At 48.0% G+C, this 22932-nt stretch overlaps 1 protein-coding gene across 2 annotated transcripts in view; it reads right to left on the reverse strand.

Moving 5' to 3' along the window:
• The window catches only part of LAMA5 (laminin subunit alpha 5), a 467726-nt gene that overhangs the window by 175611 nt on the left and 269183 nt on the right, over positions 1 to 22932 (reverse strand). For both annotated transcript variants that reach the window (XM_069243153.1, XM_069243152.1), the window contains exons 48-52: positions 4522 to 4665; positions 3490 to 3641; positions 3275 to 3385; positions 2156 to 2267; positions 1089 to 1262 (exon numbers count right to left, since the gene is read on the reverse strand). In XM_069243153.1, the coding sequence (XP_069099254.1) occupies positions 1089 to 1262; positions 2156 to 2267; positions 3275 to 3385; positions 3490 to 3641; positions 4522 to 4665 (693 nt within the window). The remainder of the gene's footprint in view (positions 1 to 1088; positions 1263 to 2155; positions 2268 to 3274; positions 3386 to 3489; positions 3642 to 4521; positions 4666 to 22932) is intronic.

A 22932-nucleotide genomic window follows, 5' to 3' on the forward strand; every position in this document is an offset into this window, starting at 1 on the left:
TAGCAATGAAATATTAGAAACTGGCCTGTGATCAAGCTGGGCTGAAGTGTTGTTTGTACCTTTGATGTGGCTGTATACAATCAGACAAGCCATATCCAATACTTTCTGCAACCACATAGCCAAGAGTGGCAACCTCTGAGTGACATAAATTCAGCCAAAAATAGCTAAATGTCCTTGATTTCTTGGATAACAGCTTTATGTGGACAATCAGGCATAAAGTGTGGATAATGCTTTGTGAAAATCCATTTTCTAATGGATAATAAATAATGAGCATGGGAAACTGATTATCTCAGGCAGATTTGTGACAAAACAATGCTGATGAATTTCATTGTTGATATCTTTAATTCAGACATTTACAAATATGCCTGATTCTTCGAATTTTGATACTTTGATCAAATATTCAGAGAATAAGTAATTGATAGAAATGGGTGCTGATTTGCAAGTTTACATGATGCTAATATAAACGGATAATAAAAACATGTAATAATAATGATAATTTCAATTAAATCACATGAACAATATGACATCTAAAATTAATTTGCCACTCACACTTAAGCCCAGGCCTGAAACAGTGTCCGTGCTGACACAGAGTGTGGTGCCCTCCCTATCCACTCCAGTGTCTGAAGACATACTGACTGGTGAGAACAGCGCTCCAACTCACCCTGGTGCAGCCCAAGAAACCTCTGTCTAGCACCATGATAGTGTGTACCACTGACATTGTGCAAGGTAGGACTGTGGTTATTTCTCACCTGTTTTGTGTGTTGAGTCAACATCTGCCTGCTCTTTCTTATGCCTCACCTATCTCTTAGAGGTAGTTCTCATTAGGAAATCCTACAAAAAGTCTCTTTGGCAGCAACTACACCATACATTTTGCCCCATGTTGAATTCAGTTTGCCTAACTCTCTATGAGTTGGGTCACCTCCAAAGAGGAGATCAATTGGGGAACTGCTGTACAACCTTTGATGAACTGTGACGACACAACCAAGAATATCACATGCAAAACGGATCAGCCCTGTATAACTTTATACCCAGATCTGCTGCATAGAAATGCCCTCTAAATGGGAGCATCCTCTGCTAGTTGTACTCACACTTCTTTGCTGCCTTCAACTCTGTTTCGGCGTCTTCTCTTCGATTATTGAAGTTCAGCTCTCTCATCTCCTTCATCATCCTTTCTATCTCTGCCATCTTCTGACGAAACTCGTCGGATGAGGTGATGTTGGTGCCATCCATTTCCCCGATTCGACTCATCTGGTCTGCAAGATCTACAGGTTCAGAGACACCACTTGTTATGTCCTCTGAATGGGGTTATGTGGATTGAGAAATGGGTGGCACATCTAATTTGGATAGCCTTTCTCACCAAATACAGCTAGGTGCGTATGCATCAATATAAATACGTATGAAGAAGGGGTGCCCAGGGATGATATATAGTTAAAGATAAAAAGAAAAAAAATGGATTTGTGAAGTTGCAAAGTTTTTTGACTACCAACTTTGGAGAGTTTCTTAAAACTTTTAAAACTTTGCGAGTTTCAAGAAGTTTGAGAAGCTAAAAGAAACACACAAAATCTTCTACACAAAGTGTGACAGCGTGAATAAAAAGCTCCCTTCTGTGCATGGTGCCCTTTCAAAGCATACCCTGTGAAGTTGTGAAAATAACAACAACTTTCACAAGGTGCAAAACTTGCCATATTTGCACAGAAGACATTTACAGTTTGTGTACCACTATTTATAATATCTGCTAACTCCCAATTTACCATTGTCTGTGTATTTAGAGATTCTTAAATCCTTACTGTTCAGAGTCACTAAGAGAGGTGAAACTGAAATGAATAATGAAGGGTACTCTAATAACTAGAAGCCTCAGTAGAGGGCTTGGTCCAAAACAGATGAATTTGTTTGCGGTGTGCATATGATGAAAGTGTTGTTTATCTCGGAACAGCTTCAACAGCTCTGCTGACCAACCCGATCCAAGGCATAGGTGCTGTTCTTCGCCACTATCATTGTCACAGAAGTATCACCCATATCAATGTCCAAATTTGATTCAGACTTTATCATTCTACCACTTCCTCTGCCAGCTGGTACTATCCTATTTGTACTTCCAGGACACCCTGCAACCACTGGTTCTCATAGGTACAAGTAACTTGACTGCTTGCACACTTACCAAGGATGTGCTGGTGGAGGTCCTGGATTTTCTTTAGCAGCTTTTCTGCATTCTCGTGGGTGGTTTCTGTACCATGTTTGATTTTGTTGGCTGTTAGGTTGGCAAGTGATGCCTAGAAACAAATAAATCTGTTTTGAAAAAGGATTTTCCATGAAATATATTCAGCAAATCTGAAGGCCTGTCTACATTAAAAACTTGCACAATAATCACATTAATGATTTGGGGTTTTACACAGGACACACCTCCAAACTAATCACCATTAAGCACTTTGCTGCTTACAATTTTTCTAGGCTGGGGTTAAACAGGTATGGAGTAAAGGTTTGGGAGGATGGTGTTCAGTTTTCCCTTAAGGATTAGGTTCCTAAGAACTTTTGCAGAGCAATCAAGGAGTAAATTAGCAAAGGATTATCTGTTGGTACCTTAGATGAATCGATTGCTGGATCGACGGGCAAGGAGAGCCCAGTGAAAGAATATAGGCCTTCATTGCTGCTTTGATATTTTCAAAAAGGTATTAGAGATTTGCCAAGTATGCACTGGTACATGATGTAGCTCACCATGAATTTGACTGAAACTTCCTGTGGGAGCCAAGAAGTCCTGCATGGTGGGATAGGGGGTCAGGGGGAAGCAGGTGACAGAATCTCTACATTGACCTTGCCACCAAAAGTGCAGAGCCCTGAACTCTTTTTAGTCTTAAGACAGACTTCATGTAGGGCGATCGAGCATGTGGGATTCCTCTCCTGTGATGGGATAAAAGTAAAGTTTTCCTTACTTTAGAGTTAATTTGACCGACAAATCAGAGCAAATCATTGAAAATGTATGCTCGGATTCCAGATTCCTTGATGGTTGATGTCATTTCTGGATAATGGGGAATCCCCAAACAAATCAACTGTTCTATAATAGGGTGTGAGCGTCCCAGAGAAGTAGTTTGACTGCACCACTGTATACAAGACATACATTTTTCTTGGAGGCAGCTTGTGATATTTGTAAAAACACTGTATAGGTTGATAGTCCAATCCCAATGCAGCCTTCAGCAGACGCCATGTGGAAATAGCCAAAAAACTAGCACGAGAGGCTTGACATACGAACAACACTAATCCAGCCTTAACAATGGCGGCTCACCCTCTCATCCAGAGTACTGATGTCCTCAGCAAGGATCCCAGTTTGATTCTTGAGCCTGTCAGCCTCTTCTCTGGCAGCATTGACTAGGTTCTGGTACTGAAAGAGGAGGTTCTGAACAAAAACAACAAAAAACTTTGAGAAGGATGCATGGAGAAGAAGTGTTCACACTTAAAAAAAAAGACAAGCACTGGAAGCTCCCTTCACCCAACACGTACAGTGGCATTTTCAATGGAACTGTTCAAGCCTCCCAGTCGGGTCCAGGCGATGGAGCTAGCACTTAAGTTGCTGAGCTGGTCCCGGATCAGAGGGTACATGTCCTCCATTCGGTGCAGGTCTTGCAGCAGAACCAGAACACAACTGTCACAAGCTGTTAACGGGAAGAAAAGTCACATATTTAGCATCCAGGGAAGACCAGCCGACAATACTAGAAACTCTAAACTCGGAAGGGTTGCACGTCTCCAGAGAAAGCCAAGCTCTCTTCAGGGATCACTACAGCCACTCAGGGTGTGCAGAACAGACATTGTTACACACAGCCATTATTTATTCATTTGTGCATCCATGTCCAGGATTTCCAAGCGCCTACTCTTCTCTCCACAAAGCAATGCCTAGTCCGGCAGGAACACAGCAATAACTCACCCTAAACCCACAACCAAAGAATAGGTAACCATTTCTGGTGCCTAATTTTTACCTCTTTTACACACCACCCACTCCACCCAGCCATGGTCACACCACTCAAATCTGATCCAGTCTCGGTCTAGTAATAAAATTTGAGAGGAGAGCAGAACGCCATGATAAAGAAAGAAAAATTAAAGTGAAAATTGTATTCTTTGTATACAGAACTCCCCGTAGGTCATTGCATCAAAGTGGATTACAATTCTGGGACTATTTTATGTATTCGACATAAGAAGCATCTCAGGGGGCTAGCAGATTAACTATGTCAGTGCCACATATGCAGAAAGAATCATTGCAGGTGGCGAGTCTCCTGTCACAAACTCTATGGATATGAAGACACCTCAGCTGTTTACCTGGAAGGCAGTATTCAGCATCTTTAGTTATGACCTCTTATATTGATAGCATTTGACCCCTTCCAAGACAACATACCATTGCAAATAATCGGAGTAGCTCGAAATAAACCCTGGATCCCAGATCTGGACTATGAGGCAGACTTGCTGCATCCTAAAACCTGGGGAGGCTCCCCACCCTACCATCAGTGAGCAGGGAGATGCACAGGACACGCAATGACTTACGTTCACACTTCAGGAGATCAGGCCCTTGGGAAACAGGGATGGAGTGCTGCTGGAGGCATGTGTCACACTGCTTGCCCGTCAGCCCCTCCGTGCACTTGCATTCCCCCGTGCGAGGGTCACAGGAGCCCCCCTTACACACACACTCTGTGGGAAGACGAAAAACAAAATATGCTTACCAAAAGAGGATAGAAACATCACAAAGTTGCAATGGGGGTAGGGTTTTATATGCATTGTGCTTTCACAGCTATGTGTGTGCAGGAAATGTGCCAGTGGTCATGTTTTACTTCCAAGTGCAACTGTGAGCATTCCTCTATCCAGAAAATGTTATACTTGCATGGTGCACACTGCAGAGGTGAGAAGGAACAGGCTTAGTGTTTCTGGGACTACACTGCCTGCAGTAAGGGGACTGCCATAAACCTTAACACTCTCACCCGCAGAATCCCACCCAAGATGTGTAGGTCAGAAACCCTAGGAAGTTGCCTAGGAGGGGTTTGTCCATGTTTTGCGGCATATGCAAGTAGAACATGGGCCACAAACTGTTCAAAATTGTCCTTTCTTTGTCAATGAGAACAAATCAAAATGCGAGTGGTAAGTGTGAAGCTGTGGAATATGTAAATTTGGAGACAGCAAAGAGAAAGTATTTTTTTAAATCTCACAAGTAATAACTAATTGTCAAAGATTGGGGATAGCTAGGATAATGGGGTCGAAGAGCTACAACAAGTGGTGTAAAAACCATACTAAATGGACACAGTGGTTTTAATCTGAAAATGTTTCCTATTAATCCTACCATTTCATTTTAGCAGGTTTCTAAAGACCATGCAGTATCTAAACACCATAGAGATCACCATATCCTTGTAGGAACCCAAAAAGAAATGAAGAAATGGAAGTCGGTGTGTGTGTGTGTGTGTGTGTGTGTGTGTGTGTGTGGGGGTGTTCAAATTCACTGATACAGAAATGATTGCTGATGGAGACTTAACTGCATGGCATCTGTGTAGCTCTGATGCTCTTGTGAGCCCATCTCTAACAGTACATATTATTAAGGGGGGGCTGACCTATCAAGAAAGGCATGCCATCTGTAGGAAGTTGGCTCTGTATGTGCTATTTCAAAGTAAGGAATAGCATGCACAGAGTCCAAGGGTTCCCCTTAGAGGTAAAATAGTGGTAAAAATAGATAATACTAATGCTCTATTTTGTGGTAGTGTGGTCGAGCAGTAGGCTTATCCAAGGAGTAGTGTTAAGCATTTGTTGTACATACCCATAGACAATAAATGAGGTACACACACTCAGAGACAAATCCAGCCAATAGGTTTTTATATAGAAAAATATCTTTTCTTAGTTTATTTTAAGAACCACAGGTTCAAATTCTACATGTAATATCTCATTCGAAAGGTATTGCAGGTAAGTACTTTAGGAACTTCAAATCATCAAAATTGCATGTATACTTTTCAAGTTATTCACAAATAGCTGTTTTAAAAGTGGACACTTAGTGCAATTTTCACAGTTCCTGGGGGAGGTAAGTTTTTGTTAGTTTTACCCGGTAAGTAAGACACTTACAGGGTTCAGTTCTTGGTCCAAGGTAGCCCACCGTTGGGGGTTCAGAGCAACCCCAAAGTCACCACACCAGCAGCTCAGGGCCGGTAAGGTGCAGAGTTCAAAGTGGTGCCCAAAACACATAGGCTAGAATGGAGAGAAGGGGGTGCCCCGGTTCCGGTCTGCTTGCAGGTAAGTACCCACGTCTTCGGAGGGCAGACCAGGGGGGTTTTGTAGGGCACCGGGGGGGGACACAAGCCCACACAGAAATGTCACCCTCAGCAGCGCGGGGGCGGCCGGGTGCAGTGTAGAAACAGGCGTCGGTTCGCAATGTTAGTCTATGAGAGATCTCGGGATCTCTTCAGCGCTGCAGGCAGGCAAGGGGGGGGTTCCTCGGGGAAACCTCCACTTGGGCAAGGGAGAGGGACTCCTGGGGGTCACTTCTCCAGTGAAAGTCCGGTCCTTCAGGTCCTGGGGGCTGCGGGTGCAGGGTCTCTCCCAGGCGTCGGGACTGTTGATTCAAAGAGTCGCGGTCAGGGGAAGCCTCGGGATTCCCTCTGCAGGCGGCGCTGTGGGGGCTCAGGGGGGACAGGTTTTGGTACTCACAGTATCAGAGTAGTCCTGGGGTCCCTCCTGAGGTGTTGGATCTCCACCAGCCGAGTCGGGGTCGCCGGGTGCAGTGTTGCAAGTCTCACGCTTCTTGCGGGGAGCTTGCAGGGTTCTTTCAAGGCTGCTGGAAACAAAGTTGCAGCCTTTCTTGGAGCAGGTCCGCTGTCCTCGGGAGTTTCTTGTCTTTTCGAAGCAGGGGCAGTCCTCAGAGGATGTCGAGGTCGCTGGTCCCTTTGGAAGGCGTCGCTGGAGCAGGATCTTTGGAAGGCAGGAGACAGGCCGGTGAGTTTCTGGAGCCAAGGCAGTTGTCGTCTTCTGGTCTTCCGCTGCAGGGGTTTTCAGCTAGGCAGTCCTTCTTCTTGTAGTTGCAGGAATCTGATTTTCTAGGGTTCAGGGTAGCCCTTAAATACTAAATTTAAGGGCGTGTTTAGGTCTGGGGGGTTAGTAGCCAATGGCTACTAGCCCTGAGGGTGGGTACACCCTCTTTGTGCCTCCTCCCAAGGGGAGGGGGTCACAATCCTAACCCTATTGGGGGAATCCTCCATCTGCAAGATGGAGGATTTCTAAAAGTTAGAGTCACTTCAGCTCAGGACACCTTAGGGGCTGTCCTGACTGGCCAGTGACTCCTCCTTGTTGCTTTCTTTGTTCCCTCCAGCCTTGCCGCCAAAAGTGGGGGCCGTGGCCGGAGGGGGCGGGCAACTCCACTAAGCTGGAGTGCCCTGCTGGGCTGTGACAAAGGGGTGAGCCTTTGAGGCTCACCACCAGGTGTTACAGCTCCTGCCTGGGGGAGGTGTTAGCATCTCCACCCAGTGCAGGCTTTGTTACTGGCCTCAGAGTGACAAAGGCACTCTCCCCATGGGGCCAGCAACATGTCTCTGGTGTGGCAGGCTGCTGGAACTAGTCAGCCTACACAGACAGTCGGTTAAGTTTCAGGGGGCACCTCTAAGGTGCCCTCTGTGGTGTATTTTACAATAAAATGTACACTGGCATCAGTGTGCATTTATTGTGCTGAGAAGTTTGATACCAAACTTCCCAGTTTTCAGTGTAGCCATTATGGTGCTGTGGAGTTCGTGTTTGACAGACTCCCAGACCATATACTCTTATGGCTACCCTGCACTTACAATGTCTAAGGTTTTGTTTAGACACTGTAGGGGTACCATGCTCATGCACTGGTACCCTCACCTATGGTATAGTGCACCCTGCCTTAGGGCTGTAAGGCCTGCTAGAGGGGTGTCTTACCTATACTGCATAGGCAGTGAGAGGCTGGCATGGCACCCTGAGGGGAGTGCCATGTCGACTTACTCGTTTTGTCCTCACTAGCACACACAAGCTGGTAAGCAGTGTGTCTGTGCTGAGTGAGAGGTCTCCAGGGTGGCATAAGACATGCTGCAGCCCTTAGAGACCTTCCTTGGCATCAGGGCCCTTGGTACTAGAAGTACCAGTTACAAGGGACTTATCTGGATGCCAGGGTCTGCCAATTGTGGATACAAAAGTACAGGTTAGGGAAAGAACACTGGTGCTGGGGCCTGGTTAGCAGGCCTCAGCACACTTTCAATTGTAAACATAGTGTAGGAAGTTGGCTCTGTATGCACTATTTCAAAGTAAGGAATAGTATGCACAGAGTCCAAGGGTTCCCCTTAGAGGTAAAATAGTGGTAAAAATAGATAATACTAATGCTCTATTTTGTGGTAGTGTGGTCGAGCAGTAGGCTTATCCAAGGAGTAGTGTTAAGCATTTGTTGTACATACACATAGACAATAAATGAGGTACACACACTCAGAGACAAATCCAGCCAATAGGTTTTTATATAGAAAAATATCTTTTCTTAGTTTATTTTAAGAACCACAGGTTCAAATTCTACATGTAATATCTCATTCGAAAGGTATTGCAGGTAAGTACTTTAGGAACTTCAAATCATCAAAATTGCATGTATACTTTTCAAGTTATTCACAAATAGCTGTTTTAAAAGTGGACACAGTGCAATTTTCACAGTTCCTAGGGGAGGTAAGTATTTGTTAGGTTAACCAGGTAAGTAAGACACTTACAGGGCTTAGTTCTTGGTCCAAGGTAGCCCATCGTTGGGGGTTCAGAGCAACCCCAAAGTCACCACACCAGCAGCTCAGGGCCGGTCAGGTGCGGAGTTCAAAGTGGTGCCCAAAACACATAGGCTAGAATGGAGAGAAGGGGGTGCCCCGGTTCCGGTCTGCTTGCAGGTAAGTACCCGCGTCTTCGGAGGGCAGACCAGAGGGGTTTTGTAGGGCACTGGGGGGGACACAAGCCCACACAGAAATCTCACCCTCAGCAGCACGGGGGCGGCCGGGTGCAGTGTAGAAACAAGCGTCGGGTTCGCAATGTTAGTCTATGAGAGATCTCGGGATCTCTTCAGCGCTGCAGGCAGGCAAGGGGGGGATTCCTCGGGGAAACCTCCACTTGGGCAAGGGCGAGGGACTCCTGGGGGTCACTTCTCCAGTGAAAGTCCGGTCCTTCAGGTCCTGGGGGCTGCGGGTGCAGGGTCTCTCCCAGGCGTCGGGACTTTAGGTTCAAAGAGTCGCGGTCAGGGGAAGCCTCGGGATTCCCTCTGCAGGCGGCGCTGTGGGGGCTCAGGGGGGACAGGTTTTGGTACTCACAGTATCAGAGTAGTCCTGGGGTCCCTCCTGAGGTGTTGGATCTCCACCAGCCGAGTCGGGGTCGCCGGGTGCAGTGTTGCAAGTCTCACGCTTCTTGCGGGGAGCTTGCAGGGTTCTTTAAAGCTGCTGGAAACAAAGTTGCAGCTTTTCTTGGAGCAGGTCCGCTGTCCTCGGGAGTTTCTTGTCTTTTCGAAGCAGGGGCAGTCCTCAGAGGATGTCGAGGTCGCTGGTCCCTTTGGAAGGCGTCGCTGGAGCAGGATCTTTGGAAGGCAGGAGACAGGCCGGTGAGTTTCTGGAGCCAAGGCAGTTGTCGTCTTCTGGTCTTCCGCTGCAGGGGTTTTCAGCTGGGCAGTCCTTCTTCTTGTAGTTGCAGGAATCTAATTTTCTAGGGTTCAGGGTAGCCCTTAAATACTAAATTTAAGGGCGGGTTTAGGTCTGGGGGGTTAGTAGCCAATGGCTACTAGCCCTGAGGGTGGGTACACCCTCTTTGTGCCTCCTCCCAAGGGGAGGGGGTCACAATCCTAACCCTATTGGGGGAATCCTCCATCTGCAAGATGGAGGATTTCTAAAAGTTAGAGTCACTTCAGCTCAGGACACCTTAGGGGCTGTCCTGACTGGCCAGTGACTCCTCCTTGTTGCTTTCTTTGTTCCCTCCAGCCTTGCCGCCAAAAGTGGGGGCCGTGGCCGGAGGGGGCGGGCAACTCCACTAAGCTGGAGTGCCCTGCTGGGCTGTGACAAAGGGGTGAGCCTTTGAGGCTCACCGCCAGGTGTCACAGCTCCTGCCTGGGGGAGGTGTTAGCATCTCCACCCAGTGCAGGCTTTGTTACTGGCCTCAGAGTGACAAAGGCACTCTCCCCATGGGGCCAGCAACATGTCTCTGGTGTGGCAGGCTGCTGGAACTAGTCAGCCTACACAGATAGTCGGTTAAGTTTCAGGGGGCACCTCTAAGGTGCCCTCTGTGGTGTATTTTACAATAAAATGTACACTGGCATCAGTGTGCATTTATTGTGCTGAGAAGTTTGATACCAAACTTCCCAGTTTTCAGTGTAGCCATTATGGTGCTGTGGAGTTCGTGTAAAACAGACTCCCAGACCATATACTCTTATGGCTACCCTGCACTTACAATGTCTAAGGTTTTGCTTAGACACTGTAGGGGCACAGTGCTCATGCACTGGTACCCTCACCTATGGTATAGTGCACCCTGCCTTAGGGCTGTAAGGCCTGCTAGAGGGGTGTCTTACCTATACTGCTTAGGCAGTGAGAGGCTGGCATGGCACCCTGAGGGGAGTGCCATGTCGACTTACTCATTTTGTTCTCACCAGCACACACAGGCTTGTAAGCAGTGTGCCTGTGCTGAGTGAGGGGTCTCTAGGGTGGCATAATACATGCTACAGCCCTTAGAGACCTTCCCTGGCATCAGGGCCCTTGGTACCAGAGGTACCAGTTACAAGGGACTTATCTGGATGCCAGGGTGTGCCAATTGTGGAAACAATGGTACATTTTAGGTGAAAGAACACTGGTGCTGGGGCCTGGTTAGCAGGGTCCCAGCACACTTCTCAGTCAAGTCAGCATCAGTATCAGGCAAAAAGTGGGGGGTAACTGCAACAGGGAGCCATTTCTTTACACATAGCATCAGCAAAGGCAAAAAGTCAGGGGGCAACCATGCCAAGGAGGCATTTCCTTACACAACCCCCCCCCCAAACGAAAGAGGATGAGACTAACCTTTCCCAAGAGAGTCTTCATTTTCTAAGTGGAAGAACCTGGAAAGGCCATCTGCATTGGCATGGGCAGTCCCAGGTCTGTGTTCCACTATAAAGTCCATTCCCTGTAGGGAGATGGACCACCTCAACAGTTTAGGATTTTCACCTTTCATTTGCATCAGCCATTTGAGAGGTCTGTGGTCAGTTTGAACTAGGAAGTGAGTCCCAAAGAGGTATGGTCTCAGCTTCTTCAGGGACCAAACCACAGCAAAGGCCTCCCTCTCAATGGCACTCCAACGCTGCTCCCTGGGGAGTAACCTCCTGCTAATGAAAGCAACAGGCTGGTCAAGGCCATCATCATTTGTTTGGGACAAAACTGCCCCTATCCCATGTTCAGAGGCATCAGTCTGCACAATGAACTGCTTAGAATAATCTGGAGCTTTTAGAACTGGTGCTGAGCACATTGCCTGTTTCAGGGTGTCAAAGGCCTGTTGGCATTCCACAGTCCAGTTCACTTTCTTGGGCATTTTCTTGGAGGTGAGTTCAGTGAGGGCTGTCACAATGGATCCATATCCCTTCACAAACCTCATGTAATACCCAGTCAAGCCAAGGAATGCCCTGACTTGAGTCTGGGTTTTTGGAGCTACCCAGTCCAGAATAGTCTGGATCTTGGGTTGGAGTGGCTGAACTTGGCCTCCACCTACAAGGTGGCCCAAGTAAACCACAGTTCCCTGCCCTATCTGGCATTTGGATGCCTTGATAGAGAGGCCTGCAGATTGCAGAGCCTTCAAAACCTTCTTCAGGTGGACCAGGTGATCCTGCCAGGTGGAGCTAAAGACAGCAATATCATCAAGATAAGCTGTGCTAAAGGACTCCAAGCCAGCAAGGACTTGATCCACCAACCTTTGGAAGGTGGCAGGGGCATTCTTTAAACCAAAGGGCATAACAGTAAACTGATAATGCCCATCAGGTGTGGAGAATGCTGTTTTCTCTTTTGCTCCAGGTGCCATTTTTATTTGCCAGTACCCTGCTGTCAAGTCAAAGGTACTTAAGAATTTGGCAGCACCTAATTTATCTATGAGCTCATCAGCTCTTGGAATTGGATGAGCATCTGTCTTGGTGACAGAATTGAGCCCTCTGTAGTCCACACAAAACCTCATCTCTTTCTTTCCATCTTTGGTGTGAGGTTTGGGGACTAAGACCACTGGGCTAGCCCAGGGGCTGTCAGAGCGCTCAATTACTCCCAATTCCAGCATCTTGTGGACTTCCACCTTGATGCTTTCCTTAACATGGTCAGATTGTCTAAAGATTTTGTTCTTGACAGGCATGCTGTCTCCTGTGTCCACATCATGGGTACACAGGTGTGTCTGACCAGGGGTTAAGGAGAAGAGTTCAGGAAACTGTTGTAGGACTCTCCTACAATCAGCTTGCTGTTGGCCAGAGAGGGTGTCTGAGTAGATCACTCCATCTACTGTGCCATCTTTTGGGTCTGATGACAGAAGATCAGGGAGAGGTTCACTCTCTGCCTCCTGATCCTCATCTGTTACCATCAACAGATTGACATCAGCCCTGTCATGGAAGAGCTTAAGGCGGTTCACATGGATCACCCTCTTGGGGCTCCTGCTTGTGCCCAGGTCCACCAGGTAGGTGACCTGACTCTTCCTTTCTAGTACTGGGTAAGGGCCACTCCATTTGTCCTGGAGTGCCCTGGGAGCCACAGGCTCCAGAACCCAGACTTTCTGCCCTGGTTGGAACTCAACCAGTGCAGCCTTTTGGTCATACCAAAACTTCTGGAGCTGTTGGCTGGCCTCAAGGTTTTTGGTTGCCTTTTCCATGTACTCTGCCATTCTAGAGCGAAGGCCAAGCACATAGTCCACTATGTCTTGTTTAGGCTCATGGAGAGGTCTCTCCCAGCCTTCTTTAACAAGAGCAAGTGGTCCTCTTACAGGATGACCAAACAGAAGTTCAAAGGGTGAGAATCCTACTCCCTTCTGTGGCACCTCTCTGTAAGCGAAAAGCAGACATGGCAAGAGGACATCCCATCTCCTTTTGAGTTTTTCTGGGAGCCCCATGATCATGCCCTTTAATGTCTTGTTGAATCTCTCAACTAAGCCATTAGTTTGTGGATGGTATGGTGTAGTGAATTTATAAGTCACCCCACACTCATTCCACATGTGCTTTAGGTATGCTGACATGAAGTTGGTACCTCTGTCAGACACCACCTCCTTAGGGAAACCCACTCTGGTAAAGATACCAATGAGGGCCTTGGCTACGGCAGGGGCAGTAGTCGACCTAAGGGGAATAGCTTCAGGATACCTGGTAGAATGATCCACTACTACCAGGATATACATATTTCCTGAGGCTGTGGGAGGTTCTAGTGGACCAACTATGTCCACACCCACTCTTTCAAAGGGAACCCCCACCACTGGAAGTGGAATGAGGGGGGCCTTTGGGTGCCCACCTGTCTTACCACTGGCTTGACAGGTGGGGCAGGAGAGGCAAAACTCCTTAACCATGTTGGACATATTGGGCCAGTAGAAGTGGTTGACTAACCTCTCCCACGTCTTGGTTTGTCCCAAATGTCCAGCAAGGGGAATGTCATGGGCCAATGTTAGGATGAACTTCCTGAACAGCTGAGGCACTACCACTCTCCTAGTGGCACCAGGTTTGGGGTCTCTGGCCTCAGTGTACAGGAGTCCATCTTCCCAATAGACCCTATGTGTTCCATTTTTCTTGCCTTTGGACTCTTCAGCAGCTTGCTGCCTAAGGCCTTCAAGAGAGGGACAGGTTTCTTGTCCCTTACACAGCTCCTCCCTTGAGGGTCCCCCTGGGCCCAAGAGCTCAACCTGGTAAGGTTCAAGCTCCAAAGGCTCAGTTCCCTCAGAGGGCAGAACTTCTTCCTGAGAAGAGAGGTTCCCTTTCTTTTGCTGTGTTGCAGTTGGTTTCCCAACTGACTTTCCTGTTCTCTTGGTAGGCTGGGCCATTCTTCCAGACTCCAGCTCTACTTGATCACCCTGTGCCTTGCACTGTGCTCTTGTTTTCACACACACCAGTTCAGGGATACCCAGCATTGCTGCATGGGTTTTTAGTTCTACCTCAGCCCATGCTGAGGACTCCAGGTCATTTCCAAGCAGACAGTCCACTGGGATATTTGAGGAGACCACCACCTGTTTCAGGCCATTGACCCCTCCCCATTCTAAAGTAACCATTGCCATGGGATGTACTTTTCTCTGATTGTCAGCGTTGGTGACTGTGTAAGTTTTTCCAGTCAGGTATTGGCCAGGGGAAACCAGTTTCTCTGTCACCATGGTGACACTGGCACCTGTATCCCTCAGGCCCTCTATTCTAGTTCCATTAATTAAGAGTTGCTGTCTGTATTTTTGCATGTTAGGCGGCCAGACAGCTAGTGTGGCTAAATCCACCCCACCCTCAGAAACTAGAGTAGCTTCAGTGTGGACCCTGATTTGCTCTGGGCACACTGTTGATCCCACTTGGAGACTAGCCATACCAGTGTTACCTGGATGGGAGTTTGGAGTGGAACCTTTCTTGGGACAGGCCTTGTCTCCAGTTTGGTGTCCATGCTGTTTACAGCTATGACACCAGGCCTTTTTGGGATCAAAGTTTTTACCCTTGTACCCATTGTTTTGTGAAGAGGCTCTGGGCCCACCCTCCTGTGCAGGTTTTTGGGGGCCTGTAGAAGACTCTTTACTATTTTTAGTTTTGGTTGTCTCATCACCCTTCCCCTGGGGAGTCTTTGTGACCCCTTTCTTTTGGTCACCCCCTGTTGAAGTCTTGGACACCCTTGTCTTGACCCAATGGTCCGCCTTCTTTCCCAATTCTTGGGGAGAAATTGGTCCTAGGTCTACCAGATGCTGATGCAGTTTATCATTGAAACAATTACTTAACAGGTGTTCCTTCACAAATAAATTGTACAGCCCATCATAATTACTTACACCACTGCCTTGAATCCAACCATCTAGTGTTTTCACTGAGTAGTCTACAAAGTCAACCCAGGTCTGGCTCGAGGATTTTTGAGCCCCCCTGAATCTAATCCTATACTCCTCAGTGGAGAATCCAAAGCCCTCAATCAGGGTACCCTTCATGAGGTCATAAGATTCTGCATCTTGTCCAGAGAGTGTGAGGAGTCTATCCCTACACTTTCCTGTGAACATTTCCCAAAGGAGAGCACCCCAGTGAGATCTGTTCACTTTTCTGGTTACACAAGCCCTCTCAAAAGCTGTGAACCATTTGGTGATGTCATCACCATCTTCATATTTAGTTACAATCCCTTTAGGGATTTTCAACATGTCAGGAGAATCTCTGACCCTATTTATGTTGCTGCCACCATTGATGGGTCCTAGGCCCATCTCTTGTCTTTCCCTTTCTATGGCTAGGAGCTGTCTCTCTAAAGCCAATCTTTTGGCCATCCTGGCTAACAGGAGGTCATCTTCACTGAGAGCATCCTCAGTGATTTCAGAAATGTGGGACCCTCCTGTGAGGGACTCACTATTTCTGACTAACACAGTTGGAGACAGGACTTGAGGGGTCCTGTTCTCCCTATTTAGGACTGGAGGAGGGACATTGGCCTCCAAGTCACTAATTTCTTCCTCTGTGATGTCATCATCAGAGGGGTTGGCTTTTTCAAACTCTGCCAACAGCTCCTGGAGCTGAATTTTGGTAGGTCTGGAGCCAATGGTTATTTTCTTTATATTACAGAGAGACCTTAGCTCCCTCATCTTAAGATGGAGGTAAGGTGTGGTGTCGAGTTCCACCACCTGCATCTCTGTATCAGACATTATTCTGCTAAGAGTTGGAATACTTTTTTAAGAATCTAAAACTGTTTCTAGAATCTAATTCAAACTTTTAACAAACTTTTAAACTCTAAAAAGACAATGCTAAACAGGGACTTAACACACAAGGCCCTAGCAGGACTTTTAAGAATTTAGAAAACTTTTCAAATTGCAAAAATCAATTTCTAATGACAATTTTGGAATTTGTCGTGTGATCAGGTATTGGCTGAGTAGTCCAGCAAATGCAAAGTCTTGTACCCCACCGCTGATCCACCAATGTAGGAAGTTGGCTCTGTATGTGCTATTTCAAAGTAAGGAATAGCATGCACAGAGTCCAAGGGTTCCCCTTAGAGGTAAAATAGTGGTAAAAATAGATAATACTAATGCTCTATTTTGTGGTAGTGTGGTCGAGCAGTAGGCTTATCCAAGGAGTAGTGTTAAGCATTTGTTGTACATACCCATAGACAATAAATGAGGTACACACACTCAGAGACAAATCCAGCCAATAGGTTTTTGTATAGAAAAATATCTTTTCTTAGTTTATTTTAAGAACCACAGGTTCAAATTCTACATGTAATATCTCATTCGAAAGGTATTGCAGGTAAGTACTTTAGGAACTTTAAATCATAAAAATTGCATGTATACTTTTCAAGTTATTGACAAATAGCTGTTTTAAAAGTGGACACTTAGTGCAATTTTCACAGTTCCTGGGGGAGGTAAGTTTTTGTTAGTTTTACCCGGTAAGTAAGACACTTACAGGGTTCAGTTCTTGGTCCAAGGTAGCCCACCGTTGGGGGTTCAGAGCAACCCCAAAGTCACCACACCAGCAGCTCAGGGCCGGTAAGGTGCAGAGTTCAAAGTGGTGCCCAAAACACATAGGCTAGAATGGAGAGAAGGGGGTGCCCCGGTTCCGGTCTGCTTGCAGGTAAGTACCCACGTCTTCGGAGGGCAGACCAGGGGGGTTTTGTAGGGCACCGGGGGGGGACACAAGCCCACACAGAAATTTCACCCTCAGCAGCGCGGGGGCGGCCGGGTGCAGTGTAGAAACAGGCGTCGGGTTCGCAATGTTAGTCTATGAGAGATCTCGGGATCTCTTCAGCGCTGCAGGCAGGCAAGGGGGGGGTTCCTCGGGGAAACCTCCACTTGGGCAAGGGAGAGGGACTCCTGGGGGTCACTTCTCCAGTGAAAGTCCGGTCCTTCAGGTCCTGGGGGCTGCGGGTGCAGGGTCTCTCCCAGGCGTCGGGACTGTGGATTCAAAGAGTCGCGGTCAGGGGAAGCCTCGGGATTCCCTCTGCAGGCGGCGCTGTGGGGGCTCAGGGGGGACAGGTTTTGGTACTCACAGTATCAGAGTAGTCCTGGGGTCCCTCCTGAGGTGTTGGATCTCCACCAGCCGAGTCGGGGTCGCCGGGTGCAGTGTTGCAAGTCTCACGCTTCTTGCGGGGAGCTTGCAGGGTTCTTTCAAGGCTGCTGGAAACAAAGTTGCAGCCTTTCTTGGAGCAGGTCCGCTGTCCTCGGGAGTTTCTTGTCTTTTCGAAGCAGGGGCAGTCCTCAGAGGATGTCGAGGTCGCTGGTCCCTTTGGAAGGCGTCGCTGGAGCAGGATCTTTGGAAGGCAGGAGACAGGCCGGTGAGTTTCTGGAGCCAAGGCAGTTGTCGTCTTCTGGTCTTCCGCTGCAGGGGTTTTCAGCTAGGCAGTCCTTCTTCTTGTAGTTGCAGGAATCTGATTTTCTAGGGTTCAGGGTAGCCCTTAAATACTAAATTTAAGGGCGTGTTTAGGTCTGGGGGGTTAGTAGCCAATGGCTACTAGCCCTGAGGGTGGGTACACCCTCTTTGTGCCTCCTCCCAAGGGGAGGGGGTCACAATCCTAACCCTATTGGGGGAATCCTCCATCTGCAAGATGGAGGATTTCTAAAAGTTAGAGTCACTTCAGCTCAGGACACCTTAGGGGCTGTCCTGACTGGCCAGTGACTCCTCCTTGTTGCTTTCTTTGTTCCCTCCAGCCTTGCCGCCAAAAGTGGGGGCCGTGGCCGGAGGGGGCGGGCAACTCCACTAAGCTGGAGTGCCCTGCTGGGCTGTGACAAAGGGGTGAGCCTTTGAGGCTCACCGCCAGGTGTTACAGCTCCTGCCTGGGGGAGGTGTTAGCATCTCCACCCAGTGCAGGCTTTGTTACTGGCCTCAGAGTGACAAAGGCACTCTCCCCATGGGGCCAGCAACATGTCTCTGGTGTGGCAGGCTGCTGGAACTAGTCAGCCTACACAGACAGTCGGTTAAGTTTCAGGGGGCACCTCTAAGGTGCCCTCTGTGGTGTATTTTACAATAAAATGTACACTGGCATCAGTGTGCATTTATTGTGCTGAGAAGTTTGATACCAAACTTCCCAGTTTTCAGTGTAGCCATTATGGTGCTGTGGAGTTCGTGTTTGACAGACTCCCAGACCATATACTCTTATGGCTACCCTGCACTTACAATGTCTAAGGTTTTGTTTAGACACTGTAGGGGTACCATGCTCATGCACTGGTACCCTCACCTATGGTATAGTGCACCCTGCCTTAGGGCTGTAAGGCCTGCTAGAGGGGTGTCTTACCTATACTGCATAGGCAGTGAGAGGCTGGCATGGCACCCTGAGGGGAGTGCCATGTCGACTTACTCGTTTTGTCCTCACTAGCACACACAAGCTGGTAAGCAGTGTGTCTGTGCTGAGTGAGAGGTCTCCACGGTGGCATAAGACATGCTGCAGCCCTTAGAGACCTTCCTTGGCATCAGGGCCCTTGGTACTAGAAGTACCAGTTACAAGGGACTTATCTGGATGCCAGGGTCTGCCAATTGTGGATACAAAAGTACAGGTTAGGGAAAGAACACTGGTGCTGGGGCCTGGTTAGCAGGCCTCAGCACACTTTCAATTGTAAACATAGCATCAGCAAAGGCAAAAAGTCAGGGGGCAACCATGCCAAGGAGGCATTTCCTTACACCATCTCTAGAGCAGCTTGTCCTCTGTAATCCATTTTATGTGAGGAGAGGGAGTACATCAAATGCCAGAGACACACTCAGGAATGTGAAGTATTTCTGCACAGCTGAAGGACAAGTGCTGGGACTAAAATGTAATAAGAAAGTATGCTGAGTGCAAAAAACAATTACAACATGCGGTTATTCAGTTTGCTTCTCCTAACCACTCAAGTACTGGAAGTGTCCTGTAAAGAAATGGCTCCCTGTTGCAGTTACCCCCCACTTTTTGCCTGATACTGATGCTGACTTGACTGAGAAGTGTGCTGGGACCCTGCTAACCAGGCCCCAGCACCAGTGTTCCTTCACCTAAAATGTACCATTGTATCCACAATTGGCACACCCTGGCATTCAGATAAGTCCCTTGTAACTGGTACTTCTAGTACCAAGGGCCCTGATGCCAAGAAAGGTCTCTAAGGGCTGCAGCATGTCTTATGCCACCCTAGAGACCCCTCACTCAGCACAGACACACTGCTTACAAGCCTGTGTGTGCTGGTGAGAACAAAATGAGTAAGTCGACATGGCACTCCCCTCAGGGTGCCATGCCAGCCTCTCACTGCCTATGCAGTATAGGTAAGACACCCCTCTAGCAGGCCTTACAGCCCTAAGGCAGGGTGCACTATACCATAGGTGAGGGTACCAGTGCATGAGCACTGTGCCCCTACAGTGTCTAAGCAAAACCTTAGACATTGTAAGTGCAGGGTAGCCATAAGAGTATATGGTCTGGGAGTCTGTTTTACACGAACTCCACAGCACCATAATGGCTACACTGAAAACTGGGAAGTTTGGTATCAAACTTCTCAGCACAATAAATGCACACTGATGCCAGTGTACATTTTATTGTAAAATACACCACAGAGGGCACCTTAGAGGTGCCCCCTGAAACTTAACCGACTATCTGTGTAGGCTGACTAGTTTTAGCAGCCTGCCCCAAACCGAGACATGTTGCTGGCCCCATGGGGAGAGTGCCTTTGTCACTCTGAGGCCAGTAACAAAGCCTGCACTGGGTGGAGATGCTAACACCTCTCCCAGGCAGGAATTGTCACACCTGGCGGTGAGCCTCAAAGGCTCACCTCCTTTGTGCCAACCCAGCAGGACACTCCAGCTAGTGGAGTTGCCCGCCCCCTCCGGCCAGGCCCCACTTTTGGCGGCAAGGCCGGAGAAAATAATGAGAATAACAAGGAGGAGTCACTGGCCAGTCAGGACAGCCCCTAAGGTGTCCTGAGCTGAGGTGACTCTAACTTTTAGAAATCCTCCATCTTGCAGATGGAGGATTCCCCCAATAGGGTTAGGATTGTGACCCCCTCCCCTTGGGAGGAGGCACAAAGAGGGTGTACCCACCCTCAGGGCTAGTAGCCATTGGCTACTAACCCCCCAGACCTAAACACGCCCTTAAATTTAGTATTTAAGGGCTACCCTGAACCCTAGAAAATTAGATTCCTGCAACTACAAGAAGAAGGACTGCCCAGCTGAAAACCCCTGCAGCGGAAGACCAGAAGACGACAACTGCCTTGGCTCCAGAAACTCACCGGCCTGTCTCCTGCCTTCCAAAGATCCTGCTCCAGCGACGCCTTCCAAAGGGACCAGCGACCTCGACATCCTCTGAGGACTGCCCCTGCTTCGAAAAGACAAGAAACTCCCGAGGACAGCGGACCTGCTCCAAGAAAAGCTGCAACTTTGTTTCCAGCAGCTTTAAAGAACCCTGCAAGCTCCCCGCAAGAAGCGTGAGACTTGCAACACTGCACCCGGCGACCCCGACTCGGCTGGTGGCGATCCAACACCTCAGGAGGGACCCCAGGACTACTCTGATACTGTGAGTACCAAAACCTGTCCCCCCTGGGCCCCCACAGCGCCGCCTGCAGAGGGAATCCCGAGGCTTCCCCTGACCGCGACTCTTTGAACCTAAAGTCCCGACGCCTGGGAGAGACCCTGCACCCGCAGCCCCCAGGACCTGAAGGACCGGACTTTCACTGGAGAAGTGACCCCCAGGAGTCCCTCTCCCTTGCCCAAGTGGAGGTTTCCCCGAGGAATCCCCCCCTTGCCTGCCTGCAGCGCTGAAGAGATCCCGAGATCTCTCATAGACTAACATTGCGAACCCGACGCTTGTTTCTACACTGCACCCGGCCGCCCCCGCGCCGCTGAGGGTGAAATTTCTGTGTGGACCTGTGTCCCCCCCCGGTGCCCTACAAACCCCCCTGGTCTGCCCTCCGAAGACGCGGGTACTTACCTGCAAGCAGACCGGAACCGGGGCACCCCCTTCTCTCCATTCTAGCCTATGTGTTTTGGGCACCACTTTGAACTCTGCGCCTGACCGGCCCTGAGCTGCTGGTGTGGTGACTTTGGGGTTGCTCTGAACCCCCAACGGTGGGCTACCTTGGACCAAGAACTGAACCCTGTAAGTGTCCTACTTACCTGGTAAAACTAACAAAAACTTACCTCCCCCAGGAACCGTGAAAATTGCACTGTGTCCACTTTTAAAACAGCTATTTGTCAATAACTTATAAAGTATACCTGCAATTTTTATGATTTGAAGTTCCTAAAGTACTTACCTACAATACCTTTCGAATGAGATATTACATGTAGAATTTGAACCTGTGGTTCTTAAAATAAACTAAGAAAAGATATTTTTCTATACAAAAACCTATTGGCTGGATTTGGTCTCTGAGTGTGTGTACCTCATTTATTGTCTATGTGTACGTACAACAAATGCTTAACACTACTCCTTGGATAAGCCTACTGCTCGACCACACTACCACAAAATAGAGCATTAGTATTATCTATTTTTACCACTATTTTACCTCTAAGGGGAACCCTTGGACTCTGTGCATGCTATTCCTTACTTTGAAATAGCACATACAGAGCCAACTTCCTACATTGGTGGCAGCGGTGGGATACAAGACTTTGCATTTGCTGGACTACTCAGCCAATACCTGATCACACGACAAATTCCAAAATTGTCATTAGAAACTGATTTTTGCAATTTGAAAAGTTTTCTAAATTCTTAAAAGACCTGCTAGGGCCTTGTGTTAGATCCTGTTTAGCATTTCTTTTAGAGTTTAAAAGTTTGTAAAAGTTTGAATTAGATTCTAGAACCAGTTGTAGATTCTTAAAAAGTATTCCAACTTTTAGAAGCAAAATGTCTAGCACAGATGTGACTGTGGTGGAACTCGACACCACACCTTACCTCCATCTTAAGATGAGGGAGCTAAGGTCACTCTGTAAAATAAAGAAAATAACAATGGGCCCCAAACCTACCAAAATACAGCTCCAGGAGCTTTTGGCAGAGTTTGAAAAGGCCAACCCCTCTGAGGGTGGCAACTCAGAGGAAGAGGATAGTGACTTGGAGGACAATTCCCCCCTACCAGTCCTATCTAGGGAGAACAGGGTCCCTCAAACCCTGACTCCAAAAATAATAGTCAGAGATGCTGGTTCCCTCACAGGAGAGACCAACACCTCTGAAATCACTGAGGATAACTCCAGTGAAGAGGACATCCAGTTAGCCAGGATGGCCAAAAGATTGGCTTTGGAAAAACAGCTCCTAGCCATAGAAAGGGAAAGAAAAGAGATGGGCCTAGGTCCCATCGATGGTGGCAGCAACTTAAATAGGGTCAGAGATTCTCCTGACATCCTAAAAATCCCCAAAGGGATTGTAACAAAATATGAAGATGGTGATGACATCACCAAATGGTTCACAGCTTTTGAGAGGGCTTGTGTAACCAGAAAAGTAAACAGATCTCACTGGGGTGCTCTCCTTTGGGAAATGTTCACTGGAAAGTGTAGGGATAGACTCCTCACACTCTCTGGAAAAGATGCAGAATCTTATGACCTCATGAAGGGTACCCTGATTGAGGGCTTTGGATTCTCCACTGAGGAGTATAGAATTAGATTCAGGGGGGCTCAAAAATCCTCGAGTCAGACCTGGGTTGATTTTGTAGACTACTCAGTAAAAACACTAGATGGTTGGTTAACTGGAAATGAAGTGTGTAACTATGTTGGGCTTTATAATTTGTTTATGAAAGAACACATTTTAAGTAACTGCTTCAATGAAAAGTTGCATCAGTATCTGGTAGACCTAGGTCCAATTTCTCCCCAAGAATTGGGAAAGAAGGCAGACCACTGGGTCAAGACTAGGGTAACCAAAACTTCCACTGGGGGTG

The sequence above is a fragment of the Pleurodeles waltl genome, chromosome 7 (assembly GCF_031143425.1).
Source record: "Pleurodeles waltl isolate 20211129_DDA chromosome 7, aPleWal1.hap1.20221129, whole genome shotgun sequence".
NCBI lineage: Eukaryota > Metazoa > Chordata > Amphibia > Caudata > Salamandridae > Pleurodeles > Pleurodeles waltl.